The following is a 14,610-nucleotide window of genomic DNA, read 5'->3' on the forward strand; positions in this document are numbered from 1 at the left end:
ATTATTCTTAGCCTATATTCCCCATTTCTGGTCAGTGCATTTGAGTCAGGCTACAACCATGGGGTACACATGTCTGAGTGACCCAGACAGCAAAAGCCAGTGACCCTTCTCTTCAGTGTAGTCATCTTATAAGTGGCAATGCTAAATCATTCATGACCTCATGTGCTGCTTTTGGCAAGCGGCTCCCTAATTGCTCCTGTTTTTGCATCGATTCTGCGCAGCGTGGAAAAGCGAGTCTCCAACTTGCTTGTGGATTTATTGACCACCGGGTCCCTCCTCAGCTTTCACCTTCCAGGCCTCGCCCACTCTATTTTGGGGGCAGGAGCTGGGACACAGCACCTGTTTCCTCCTCTCCAAGCATGGGCTGGGCATTTTGACGGCTTCGCCTTTCCACCAAGCCAGGTGTTGGTGCTTCTGTATTTTCCAGCTCACCATCCCTCCCCGCCCCCCTACGCATCCCTATTTCCGTGGCTGAGGGCCCGGGGAGAAGAGAAATCCGCCCTCACACACCAGATCCCCAGCTAGCTACCTGCTCTGGAGGGCACGAGGCGGACCGCGCGGACCCACCTGCCTCCAAAGTTTGGGGCGTGGGGGAGCCGGGACACGTGGCGTGTGGCTATGGCTCAGTCTGGGGGTCCGGAGCAGCCCCGGGAACATGCCGCTGGGGACGGATTCACCGACGTCATCAGGAGCCGAGCTGGTAGGACCTTGCTGCCTTGCTTTTTAGTGTGGGGTCTCGAGCGTTCCGGCTTCTCTCCGCAGAGGCTGTGCCCTGGAAGTTAGTACAGGGTTTTGGAAAGTTGTGGCGCTGAGCGGAGGAGCTGCAGGGGACTGTCACCGCGCCCCCGCGCGCGTGGGGAGGGCGGGGAACCACGCCGGGCGCTGCCGAGGGAGGAGGGGGAGGAGGGGTGCCGCTCTCCGGGAAAGCAGAAACTCAAGTTTTTCTTTCGGGTCAGGTAGATACGGGTGGGCAATTTTTCTTTTTTTTAAGGGAGCCACCGGATATCGGTTTCATTATGCGATTGAAACGGGTTTTAAAAATATAAAGGAACGAGCAAACCGATTTAAAAGAAATATTGTCCTACGTAGTCTTTCAGGAGGGAGGGATGGGGAGGTGTAGAGAAGGCGTGCCTGGTCAGGGTGTGGCCAAGTGCAGAGTTAAGAAATCTGAGAAGTTTCACCTTGCTTTGTATCTGTGCTGAAGGAAAATGTCAGAGGGGTGACAGGAAGGCTTGCATGCCTGGAGCGTAACTAGGCGAGTTTAAAACCAGTAAAGAAGAAGGAATAAAAAGTCTAAGGGTTTTTTGCAGCGTTACCACAGTGAACTTTCCCCCCTGTGTAAATTTCATTTGTAGAGAATCTTCTAGTATTTGGTAGCCTGGCCTACATGTGCAAACACTTGTAAACCAGGATAGGTCTTGAAAGCTGTAAATGGAAGCAGCTGTTAAGCTTTGATAAACGATGAAGTTTCAGCTGCTTGAATCTGCTCCTCTCACCCTTGGAAATACAGCAAATCGTGGACAGCAGAATAAGGGGACCCTTCCAGATATTTTTACAAACACTGCTGGATGCTGAAGAGGACAGAGGTGTAAAGTCACAGTGCAAATGTATTTCTGACGTAAGGTTAAAGAAAACATCACAGTAGAAAACAAAAAATGAGTAAGAAACACAAGAATTGGGTAAACTACAGATCAGCAGAGTTCAGAAGATGGTAGAGCAGGCTTTCTCTTCACAAGTAGTATTTTGCCTATGAGGCAAAAATAAGTGGGGTCTCTGACAATGCCTTGGAGAAATAGTTGTCTCCAATTTAAAAATCATCCTTACCTTCTTCTCCTCCCATTAGTAACCTAACATGCTTTTCTGATTTTAAAGGGAAGAATGGTAAACTTTCTTAAATGGAATGCCCTTCTCATTCAACTTGTAGGATAATAGAATTGTCTTTAAGTAGTCACCCTAAAATAACAATTTGAAAAAGTACATTGGTTACTTTCATACGTTGCTTTAAAATTGCCATTGTTCATACAGTTTATTAGACAGTAACTTGTAGCTATAATCATCTGAAAGACGCACAAGGATATCTACTATAAACCTGTGAGAGTATTATTTTGGGAGAAGTGTGTTAAGGATTGATTCTACAAAGAATTAACTGTCAGTGCATGAGAGAAGGAGAAAAAGATCCACAAATTCTGAAAACTAGGGTTGTGTGAATTTATGTATTGTGGAGATGGCTAGTTTAAATCCATCTCTAAAGGAAATTCAACCTTTCTGTAACTTTGGATTGCATATCAGATACTACTTTGAGTCACTTTTTAAAATGCAGTTATTTACTTTTTTTTAACATTTGTGAAATTAAGCTTTTAGAACTATGAGATGTTCAGGTGGGGTGAATGATAGGTCCAACTGGTTATCTAATTTTAACAGCCTACCTTTATCTTTTTGATAGGTCCTTCTAAGGGTTTAGAGCCCATCCAATAAAATATAATATTTGCTTTGAATATTTTAGTTTCTGTACCTTTATGAAACCAGTGGTTTTGTTTTATATTATTTTTTAGGTATTGATTTTTTAAAAACTTCTGAAGCATAAGGGGCAGCTGCTATTAATAAGTGCATTTTGTAGCCAATTGCTATGCACGGCAAAACATGTGGTGGGATTAACGGTGATGCCAAAAAAAGCAAACCGAAGAACTTGCTACCCTGGCAATACCTATGTCTCCCTGCTGCCTCCTCCTTTCTCCCAATTTCTGTCATATATTAGTTTCTAGACCTAGTTAAATGTCAAGGGAAATTTTACAGTGCCTCAAAGGATATAAAAATAAGCTTTACATAAGATGTTTATATTTTTAGCGGCACTATTGGAGATTGTTTCTTACACAGTTAATAAGTAGAACTTCTAAAAATCGAAGACACAAAGATGATTATAATAAACATTTGTAATACATGGTCATACTTCATTAGATCAGTTTTATACAATGGTCTTGGTTCATCATTTGATGAGAAGTCACAACGATGTGGAACTTTGAGTATCACTTATTTTTTCCTATCACGACTGCATATTCTTAACTTGTTTCCACCATGAACTTTGACGTGGTTATGATTTACATACATTACCTCAATAATCATGAGAAATCCTATGCCCTGGGTGAAAACTGTTACAAAATGAATGGCTAACCCAAACCAGAACTGTCCCTCTGGTATAAAGTTCAGATATCTTAAAGGTAAAATCTCACCATTTAAAAGCATTTCAGTACAGTATTTACAACTGTCGTTTTTTTGTTTGGATACTCAAATATGGGCATTTGATCTCCTATTGATTGGGTATGCTTTCCTGTAATTAGAAACAGCTCAGTGTAACATAAACAGCTCCATGCTGTTAATTTTTCTAAACCACATGTGAATTTAACTGACTGATTTCTTTTAGGACATTTTTTTGTTGTGTGTGTGGTTTGTATTCATTTGACATCTCCTGGCACATCTTTAGATGCTTTATTGGCATAGAATAATACATGAATAATTGAGTCAAGTGTACCTATGGGTTTTGTTTCACGAAAGATTTTTTAACCTCTTGAATGCTGAAATAAAATTCAGGCATTGTCTTCAGAATAAAATTAGCTGAGCAGGTTTTACTCAAAAATATAAAAATTATTTTTGGTTCGATCTTGGAGTCCACTATAACAAGATATTTCTGGGAAGCAATTTTGCATTGATAGAATCCTGTTTTATTCCAAATTGTAACTATAGAAGATTGTTACACCAAAATTTTGATAATTTTTTTTGGCTTATTTATAGCGGTTACAAAGAGCCAATGGTAAAGAATAATATATATATAAAAGTTAGGCCGAATGACTATTTTAAGACACACTTGGCTTATTTCTTTAGTATTTTAACTATCCTTATTTAAAAAAAGAATTCAATGTAAGTGAACTTATTTTTTTCAGTTTGAGCTAATGCTCTTAAATTATACCCTATGCCACTAACAATTAGATATTCTCAGAACAAACCAAGAATCAAATTAGATAAAGATATTGGGGAGTCTACAAGGGAAAAAGTAAGAAATCAGAAGACATTTTGAATAACCATTCTTTCAGAACTGCCAATTATTTCAATTGGAAATATTTTCTTACTGGGCCATTTAATATCTAAAGAATCACTTTGGTAATGAAGCCTGTACTCATCCATCCCAAGAAAATTATATGCTCTTGTCATGCTGAAGGAGTGGGGTAATTCATTGTGCATATTTGTAGAAGAACTACTTTGGTGCTTAAAACAAAAACAAAACCAAAAACTTGAGTGTTAAGATTTTGCTTTGCTTTAATATATAAGGATTCCTATCCACAGAGACCTTGCTAAGGAAATTGTAGGAAATACTCTTCATAGATAACAGCCACTAAAGTATGTTGTACTATAGTGTAAGTTTTCTTCTCTTTTAGGTAATTGCATATGACAGCAGCCCTATTGTAAAAATAGATAGATGTAAGGACTAGAAGAGTGGAAAAACTTCCCTTTTCATTCTGGATTATAGGCAAAGCCATGCAAATTTATGGGAGCTAAAATATGTTTTCATGCAAGTTACTTAACATTATACTAATGTTGTTTTCAAATCTGTGTACTAAATTTTCTCTGCTGTGATAGTGAATTAAATTCTATTCTTTCCTCCAAGGAGGAAAATTGGAAGTTTTCATATTGAGTTAATAAGTACATTTGTCTTGAGACTGAAAACAACTTCTAAGTTTCCACTTAAAGTTTTTCCTGAAGTTGATAGCTCCTTCCAATTTAATACATTTAGCCAACTTATCTTTACATGCAGTAATTCTGAGCTCTGTGTTCCTCTCTGTAGAAATTCTGTTCTCTATTATAATGAAATTGAAAGTCACATTGATGAGCTCTAATAAGTTTTATGAAAATGTAGTTAGTTATTGGGGAAATAGCCAGTGACGTAGTGTAGGTGGTTTGCATTGGCTCATGAGATCTAATTGTATGAATCCCTTCCTATCTGCGTTTTCAGTGACATCATTGTTGGTCTCTTGAAACTTCCATGGCAGGGAAAGACTACAGAAACCGGCAAATACTACTAATCAGGGCTTTTTCTTTTCTCCTTTTGAGGGAACCAGTTATTAAATATTCACTAGTACAACACGAGAACTATGAATGATGAGAGAAATTTAAACTGGAAGACATCCATTATGTTGAGGCCATGTATCAGTTAGGTATGCGTTCCACTGAAAGTAACAGAATACCCAGCTAACTGTGGTCTTAACAAATTTTACATAACAGGATGTCTGGAGGTAGGCTGCTTCTGGTATAGGCTTGACATCTCAGTCACAACAAGGCTGGTGTGTCTGTTTCTCTTGACCTTTTCTTTCTAATTACAAGTTGACAGCTACTGTTCAGGTACCACTTGAGTCCAGAAGAAAGGAAAAGAAAGCCACCAGTCACATCTCCTCCAGACTCACTCCAGTGGACTGCTGCTTATACCTCATAGCAAACACTGTGTTCCACGGTCATCCTTAGATGCAGATGATGCTAAGATTGTGCATATTGAGCTTTTATAGCCTCTAATGAATTTTGGTAAAGCGGGAGAAGGGTAAAGGAGTAGAAATAGTGTTAGGGTATCCCGTCATAGGAACTGGTTTATTTCATTTACTTCTTACTGCTGGAGCTTTTGTCATAATAGTGCTCAGAGGACCATTTAAACCCCCAGGTGTTCCTGTTTATGCAATCATAAATTTAAGTTAGGTTTCGGTTATGAGCGCTCACGTCTTTATCTCTTAGAACAGGTGAAGCCCATCATAGGGCATGGTCTTAGGTTTAATAGCTGTGAATCTGTCCCTAGTTTAGGGACATTAAGTCACCCTTTCATTTCTGTTGTCCCGTGAAACCTGACCTGTCTGATCCCAGGAAACTGGCCTGCTATTTTGAGAATGGGCACAGTTTCACTCTGACAGATGACAGCAACTGCAGGCATGCCCAAAGACAAGCATAGTATGTACATTGTGATGGTATAGGGCTATATTTCAGTCTTAGAAAGCTGGCTGGAGTGACCACTTTTGAACACCTTCCGTACCTGTTCTGTCATTATAGTAACTGAAAACTGGTCCATCTGAAAAACAACTTTTACTGTAAAATGCCCCCATCTGCCGTGTCCCTCCTGCACACTACCCTGTTCCCATTGCTCCTTTGCGGTAGTACTGAAGATGAGCTATCAATTCTGAATTTGTAATATTTAGCGTAGGAGAGTTCTATTACCATCATGTGTCTGTCCCGAGGAATTGTCTTTCACATGTCAAACCACCACAAAACCTGAGTGGAAAATGGAGAAAGAAAACATATTTTGTGGTTTGAGGGTATATGTCAACTATAGTAACTTTACACAAATGTATTTAATTTAAAGAAGTTCTGTCTCAAAAGCAAATTGTAACAAGGATTACATCCATGGTATGAGTCTGCTAAAGATTAAAGGGGAACTGAATTTTAACTAACATGTGAAAAGACAGGTAGTAGGTTTGATCTGGTGGGGCAGCCACTGGATGTCTATGGTTATGTGTTCTAAGTTAAAGAATATTGGTTAGGCTTTTCAGAAAACTCATAAGCAGGAATTAACATTTGTGCATGAGATTTGGAAGCAGGAGTAAATCTGATGCTCCTGGCAATAATTTTATATATTGAGCAATGTAACCACGCCGGGAATTTTTTAAAAAAATATGAATGCCTAGTTGTTTGGGGGGTGCTCTAAGTCTCCTGCTGGAATTCTGACGAGCTCCCAGTTTTGAGAAGCTCTGGCTTTTGTCTTTGGGTTTTTGTTTTCAACTTGCTTTTGGTTTTTAATCATCACAGGCACCTTCCTAGATTGTTTGCTCTGTAGTGACTGTTGAAGTTAGTTTCCTGTTTTTCCTATGGTAAAAGTACATGAAAGATCAGTGGCAGTTCTCAGTTCACAAGCTCTCAATGATTGATACTTACAAAGGTTGTCTATACCCCTACTCTGGACGCTCGGAAAATACCGTGCAATATCTATTGTGATTGAAATCAAAGAGGACCCATGAGTTAGAAGAAAAGTAGAGAATAACCTGAAAATCAGCAATAGCTGCCTGAACTTACCAGACAGTTAATAGCTTGATTAGTTATTTATATCTAAATGTGAAATAATTTTCAGTTGCATTCTTTCCAGCATTCATCTGAGATAACTTACATTGCCCAAATTGGACTTTTGGGTGGGGGCAGGTGGAAGAGGGTTTTTCTTCGATGTAGATGTCACAAACTGGTGCATAAAGGGCGAAATTAAGCCCAAGGGTGTGTTTGAGATGTAGTGTCAAAAATGGAGAAAGGATTCCTTAGAGCATGTACCTCCAATTATTGAGAGCCCCAATGCTCCTTATTATATTGGAGCAATATATAACACTACTCCTTATTATATTTCTTAACTCCTATTTCCTGCTTGAACCTACAAGGCGTTTTTTTGGTTTCAGCAGCTTTAGAGCTTAAAGCAAAATGTACACACTCTACCTTATTACTATGATGTAGAAGATTTGAAGAGAGAATAAATCTCTATTATAAAGGGGACTTGATAAAACTTAGGATTCTGATATATCTAGCAAGTTGTAATGCAGTCAAAGAAAATTGATTTTTGTGCATTGTACCTGTAGATATCACTACACCAAAAAAAAAAAAAAAGTGGGGGAATAGCTATTTCTCCTCTTTACCTATTTCTCTCTTTTTTTCTCCCTCTCTTAACCTTCTCATTTCATTCTTAAACCTCATTGTCACTTCTCTCAGAACTGAAGTTAATGCTATCAATACTGGAGTACAATCAAATTGATACGAATAGACTCCTTTGGAATGGCTTCCTTCCTTTGCCACAATTTTGTAGCATTAGGCCCATGGGGAAATCTATTCCAAGTTTCATTATGCCAACTTTCTATTCAATTTCCAGTTAAATTTTGTACACATTTTGGACTGCTTGCATGTTATTTTACAACATAACTGCTATGTTTAAAAATTTTGGCTCATTTAAAATTAGGCTTGTGAATTGATACAAGGACTATTTGATGTGGTTATTAGAAACGTCCAGGACAGACAACAATCATACTTCCTTAGTGCAGTGGTTTGCAAACTTGAGTGTGTATCAAAAGTCTCTGAAAGGCTTAAAACACAGATCAAGGTGCCTGTCCCTCAGTTTCTGATTGTAGAGTGGGACTTGAGAATCTATGTTTCTTACAAGCCCCCAAGTGCTACTGATTCTGATGCTCTAAGGACCACACTTTGAGAAACAGTGCTCTATTAGAAAAGTTAGGAAAGAATTAGTGAACCATCACTTGTTGGTAAAAACATGGAGGAATTGGTAGTTCTTTGTTCCAGGAAACAAAGAACAATGTAACATTGTTCAGAGCTGTTGAAGGTGGACTTGTTCCTAGTACTCTAAGTCCCAGTAACATTCATAGAGCGATCCCTTAATCCCTTCTGGCTTAACCTCTATCTGTATGTTGAAAGAGAAGGCCAAGGCAATTGACATGACTGAGGACATCTACAGACATGAGTAGTTGTTAATGAACGTAATCATAAATTCTGTGTATTCTTGTATGTCTTTTACTTGTAAATTACTATTAACTCTGATACAACTAATTTTATGTGAAGTGGGTGCATAGTTGATGTCACCAATAAACGTGTGATATACAGATGGCCCATGTTCTTGGTTAAGCTGTTGGTCCATACCAAGTGTTTTCCCTCGCTCTTCTGCTTTGCCAGGAGTGCTACAGAGCCCCCCATCCACCCCCAAGTCCCCCAAACATACTCTTAACCACTAAAGATAGAAAACCGCAGAAAGTACTTTTAATAAGTCTGAAATTCTTCCAAAGAAATGTCACCAGTCAAAAGTATTTTAATTTTTTGCTACCTACCACAATATGTCAATTTTTTTCCCTTAAATTCTTCATTAAACTGTCTTCTCCTTTTGAATTTTAGTAGAGTTTCCTGGCTTGTACTTCATGGAATTACATGGGCTGTTAATACTTTTTGGTGATCAAATAAGTTTGTGACACATGGGGTAAACAAAGTTAATCAATTTCTTAATACCTGATTTCTGAGAAATTTTATCGTGCTTAAATGCATGATAAAACTTGAAGAGAAGGGTGGAGTTTTCCAAACTTTTTATCATGGACTTTTTTTTTTTTTTTTTGAGAAACATTTTGTGGATTGTTGCTTCATGGAACTCGGGAAATTGAGTATAGATGTGAATGAATTAGAATATATCAACCCATTGATCCATTGGTTTATTCAGCTGCTCAGTGTTTGCTCTAAAGGCTCTGAGGCCTTAGTCCTTGATTAAGGAAAAAAACCCAAAACTTCCCATTTGTAAGAGGGTCGTTCTGATTTTTTAATACCATATAGTTTTTGTAATGATTATTGACAATGTTCCATTAAAAAATTGACAGAATATAACTAAAGTAAAAATCACAGAAATAACCCTCATTTAAACTGTTAACATTGTAGCTTGTATGTGCATGTATGTACATACTTACACATATATACATGCACATATGTTTGCAGACACAAGGTATGATTAATATTATATATGTGCATTTTATATAAATGGGATAAGTTGCCTTTACAGATGACATTTAATTAAGTGTGGTAATAGACATGTGAGTATAAACAATGTACATAGTATTTTGTAATTCTGTAATATTTACAATTATTTTGTACATCAATGTCATACAGACCTATCCTGCATCATTACATTTTCTTTGATAACACTCACTTTAATCGGATGTGTGTGGCATACTAGAATCAGGAAGGTGGGATTCAAAAAGGGCTACCCATGCACCCGGAGTCTTTGAAACTATTGTGCGATATATTGTGGGGAGAGTTGGAGGTGAGATCTCACATCCACCCATGAAAAGATGCTTTTTGCAAAATATGTCTTATAAATGTGGTTTCTACCCTGAATTGGTTACATAATTACATGAATCATTTAATTCTTATTCAAAGTTTCTGTTTCCAAATGACAGACAGGGACTGAATTGATTCCTGGTCAGTCAGAGATCCATATAGAAGGAAATAATTAAATAGATCTAAAAGACCATGCAAAATGAAACTTAGTGGATAAGAAGGAATATATGACATGTGGCTCAGAGAGACATAAAATGAAGGTGGAAAAGTCTAAACTCTGCAATACTTTGAACAAAGGTGTTTAACTGGAGCAAGTATTGACTGAAGGCACTGATGCAGTAGTGCATGAAGAGACCTGATGGAGAGGAGCGCTCCATGGAGGTGTGGCCCTGTAGCTTGTCAAGTGATTTGAACTGGAGAGTATTTTGATCATTACATACATTTTAATAAGATAGCAATGTAAATTTGACAACTGACCTGCAAATGCAAAATTAAAACCAATTATATAACTAATTGAGATCTTAATCCTGATAGAATAGATTTAGTAAAAGTATTCTATTATGACATTAGCAATTTATTTAAAAATGAAGAAGCAGACTTGGCAATATTTGCCTCGGCCTAAGTCATATATACCATAGAATACATTAAATTACCAGTTAACATATTTTAATCACCTAAAAAAATCTCTAAGTGCATTTTCTGTCAAATTTATGCATGGTGAATTACTGAGGTCATGTAACTAGCATAGGTTTGGGAATGGGCTGGTTTTGAATCTCAAATGGAAATCTCTTAAAGTTTCTAAAATGAACCCCATGAGAAAATACATTATTAATGATAGCTTGTCAAATGTGAGAAATGCTTACTTTTTCATTTCATAGAAATACATGTTTCATAATTGAATAGCTATTATATTCTCTAATATATTAAGTCAATTACAGTTTGCTTCAGAATAGTGGTCATATTACAGATATTTCTTCAAGATTTGGATCAAAATTCCAGATATAAAACTCAGTTTACTCATTGAATTAAAACAATGGCTATATCTTTAAAAATACTGATGGACATTTGAACAAATGAGGTTAAAAAGCTATTAAAAATCTGTATCTTAGATGTATTTTAATTAGATATAGGAAGATAAGGCAGGATATGCTAACGCACAGAATGAATCATGCTTTGATTTTGTGTTTTTTTTCCCTCTCCCTAAGAACAAAATCTTAAGTGGAACTGCCATTTAGTAGTAGCAAATATTTTTCAGACAAAATTATGCAACATCTCTAATTTACTCTCTTGTCATTTCCCTATTTTTTCATCCCTTCTAATATTAGCCCATGTTTACATTAAAACCAGTGAGGAAATTGTGTCCAAGATGTCTACGGAACTTCTTAGGAAAAGGAACAGAGACTGTCATTTTTAATTAAACCACATTAGTTTGTAAAAATCATAATTATGGATAGCTATAATTTTATGTCATATGTAACTATATTAACACATAAGAGTCCTCTGAAATATTCCCCTAAATGACAGTAAGTTATCTATTTAATGAATTTTTATTTTTGGCAACATTAAAATTATAGATTTTTTTTTCTCTATCAAGGCTATTTTTTTTTTTTTTTAAAGAATAATGATTTTCATTTGTTTCGTTTTCATTTGAACCTCTAGGGTGCACAATAAGTTGCTGGCTTACATCACATGCTCTCACTCCTATATGCTTATATCTGAAAAATGAGCATTGATATGTGGAGTAAGCTGATTAAACCCCAGCGACATAAATGAACTAGGGAAGAACTTCAAAGTCTCCTAATTCTCACCAACTAGCCACAGATAAATGCTCCCTCCCTTAGTTCTCTTGGGGGAAAAGATACCTATTATCTCTTGTCTTTTGTTAGGGAATGTTATTCCCACATTCCTACTTTCCCATGTTTGCTTTTCCCCATCTTATTCCTTTCACATGCTTTTTACCCTTTACACCTACACTAAAGTACTGCTGGACTGTTCTTTCATTCATAGTGGGATTTGATTTAATAAGAGTTCAGAGGTCATATGTAGAAGAGTAGAATAGCATGATATTAAAGCCAAGGTGACACTGAGGTTTCAGTACATACTGCTTTAAAACAGCAATAACACACCTAGTGAGCATTCACAGTCTGCCTCTTACCAACCTGAGACAAACCTATTTGCAACATGATGTTGCAGAAGTAACTCTAAACTAGCAATGTGGGGATCTGGTAGGCCTCTGTTCTACTTTGATTCTACTGTTCAATTAAGTAATTGAAAAAAAATTATTTAATTTTGGCTGTGTTGGTTGGGTCTTTGTTGCTGCACTCAGGCTTTCTCTAGTTGCGGCGAGCGGGGGCTACTCTTTGTTGCGGTGTGCCAGCTTCTCGTTGTGGTGGCTTCTCTTGTTGTGGAGCACGGGCTCTAGGAGCGCGGGCTTCAATAGTTGTGTCATGTGGGCTCTAGAGCGCAGGCTCGGTAGTTGTGGTGCACAGGCTTAGATGCTCCATGGCATGTGGAATCTTCCCGGACCAGGGCTAGAACTGTGTCCCCTGCATTGGCAGGAGGATTCTTAACCACTGCACCGCCAGGAAAGTACTAAGTAATTTTTTTAAAGCCAACATCAGAACTATGCCATTATCAACTCTAAATGAGGTTATGGTGTGCCTAAGAATGAAACATTAAACTTTGGGAGCCTGGGTGCAATGGATTTGGGCAAAGGGAATGGAAAGAGATAGACAAGATAAGTTGTCGTGTGAGGCTTCTTGGAAAGAGAATGGGCAGTGCCAGCAAGGTAAAGGCACAGCCTACAGCATCAGGTAATAGTGGAAGAGTATGCAGATCAAGTTCTAAAGTTCTGCTTTAAAAAATTTAATTGAATTAAATTAATTTATTTATTTTGTGGTATGCGGGCCTCCAACTGTGGTGGCTTCTCCCATTGCGGAGCACAGGCTCTGGACGCGCAAGCTCAGCGGCCATGGCCCACGGGCCCAGCCTGCTCCACGGCATGTGGGATCTTCCCGGACCGGGGCACAAACCCGTGTCCTCTGCATTGGCAGGCGGACTCTCAACCACTGCGCCGCTAGGGAAGCCCCCCAATTTTTTTTTTAAATTTTAAAAGGAGCTCAGGAAAAGGTGAAATATTGTCTTGTCGAGGTAATTTAAAGGGATTGCCTTTTTGGAAGCAAGGCAGGAGTCCAGATTAGTATTTCTGAAAGTGAGATGTGTGTTGTAGGGGGAAAGAAACTTGGAAATTTTATATTAATTGTTTGGCTTTAAAAATTATTTTTATATCATTAATAAGGTTTGTAATATATAACTTAAGCACATATATATATATTCATATTATACATATTTTGAGGGGGTTACTCAAAAATCTTTTACTACGAAGAGTACATATTTAAAGAAAACAAACTGCTTTTCATATGATCTTCAGAGTTCTTTCAGGCAGTATGATTTAAAGAAAGGTCAATTCTCAAAACTTCTGGTAACTATAGAGTGGAGTCAGAAAAGTATGAATGTATTTCACCTATCATTTTTTATATTCTCATTCTGAGAAAAAAAAAAAGCTCACTACGAAGGGACTGAGGAAATATCATCTGTTTTGTGCAAAATAAACTCTGTGTGGTGGATTCTGTGGTGTTGCCCAGGTTCCCCTTCATAGAGTAGGCCTTCCCCAACCTGACAGAAGTGCTGCTGGTACACAGCCTTCAGCTGCCAGCCCATGCAGGGGTTGCCTCAGCTGCAGAGAAGTACCTTGCGTCAGGCCACTTTCTTAGGTTGACCTCATTCAGAAACTGATGTATGACGGAATATAAAGGCCCTTTCATCTCAAACAAAGTTCAGACTACTCTGTAGAAGCCATCCTAGCTCTAGAACTTCCTTTAGGGTTGGCAGGAATTGCTGTTGGGCTTGATGGTGTAGTCGATTTCTCTCCAATCCTGATACTTTGCTCTTCAGTCTGTAGGTGTTGAACCCAGGGGCACTCCTTAATAAACACCCTGCATTCTCTTTCAGAGCTGGTTCCCCAGTGAACCTGACCAGTGATAATTTTAAAAAAAGTAAATAAATTAGCCATGTATTCCAGAATGAAGTAACTTTAGGTCTGAGACAAAACATAGGAAGTAGAGTTTACTAAGAATTTAATCTTGTACTTTGTACTAGACCAGTCTATTGGTATGCTTTGCTATCAGATGCATCATTATTATAACACGGATGAAATGGTGAACTTGGATGGTATAATTCTGTACTGCACACGGTTATTACCATTTATTGTCCTCATTGACCTAGGGTTGACCCTTGCCCTCAGAAAGTATTTTCTTATTGAATGTTTCCTAGATTGGGAGGTTTCTGGTCATCAAGAGGTCTTGGATTCAAGATCCACATCACTCTCTATAGGGGCTTATTAAACTACCTTCTTTTCAGTTGTTTCTCATCCTACCTCTCAAAGCATAGGTTTGTTTCTTTATGTACCACTATCTGTAATTTTTTTAAATAGTAGAAGGTCTGCATTTTAATTATGTATAATCTACTTTTAAAGTCGGTTGAAAAATTTTCTCAGATGAAACATCTGTAATATCCAAAGGTGTCTGGCCTAGGGCAGAAAAAGTGGGAGTATACATCTGTATTATTGCAATCATCAGAAAATGAAGTCCTATAAAAAACATGTTCATAATGTGCTCTACTCTCTAGGAAGCAAAAGTGTATACCTTGGAAAACTACTAGCATTTCTTC

The 14,610-nt window shown here is 37.9% G+C and overlaps 1 protein-coding gene across 11 annotated transcripts in view; it reads left to right on the forward strand.

Moving 5' to 3' along the window:
• Positions 1-257: 257 nt before the first annotated feature.
• DMD (dystrophin) overlaps positions 258-14,610 on the forward strand; it is a 2,551,447-nt gene continuing 2,537,094 nt past the window's right edge. For all 11 annotated transcript variants that reach the window (XM_067023689.1, XM_067023685.1, XM_067023692.1 and 8 more), the window contains exon 1: positions 258-700. In XM_067023689.1, coding sequence (XP_066879790.1) covers positions 619-700 — 82 coding nt within the window. In that variant the 5' untranslated portion in view covers positions 258-618. The remainder of the gene's footprint in view (positions 701-14,610) is intronic.

Source organism: Kogia breviceps, chromosome X (assembly GCF_026419965.1).
Source record: "Kogia breviceps isolate mKogBre1 chromosome X, mKogBre1 haplotype 1, whole genome shotgun sequence".
NCBI lineage: Eukaryota > Metazoa > Chordata > Mammalia > Artiodactyla > Physeteridae > Kogia > Kogia breviceps.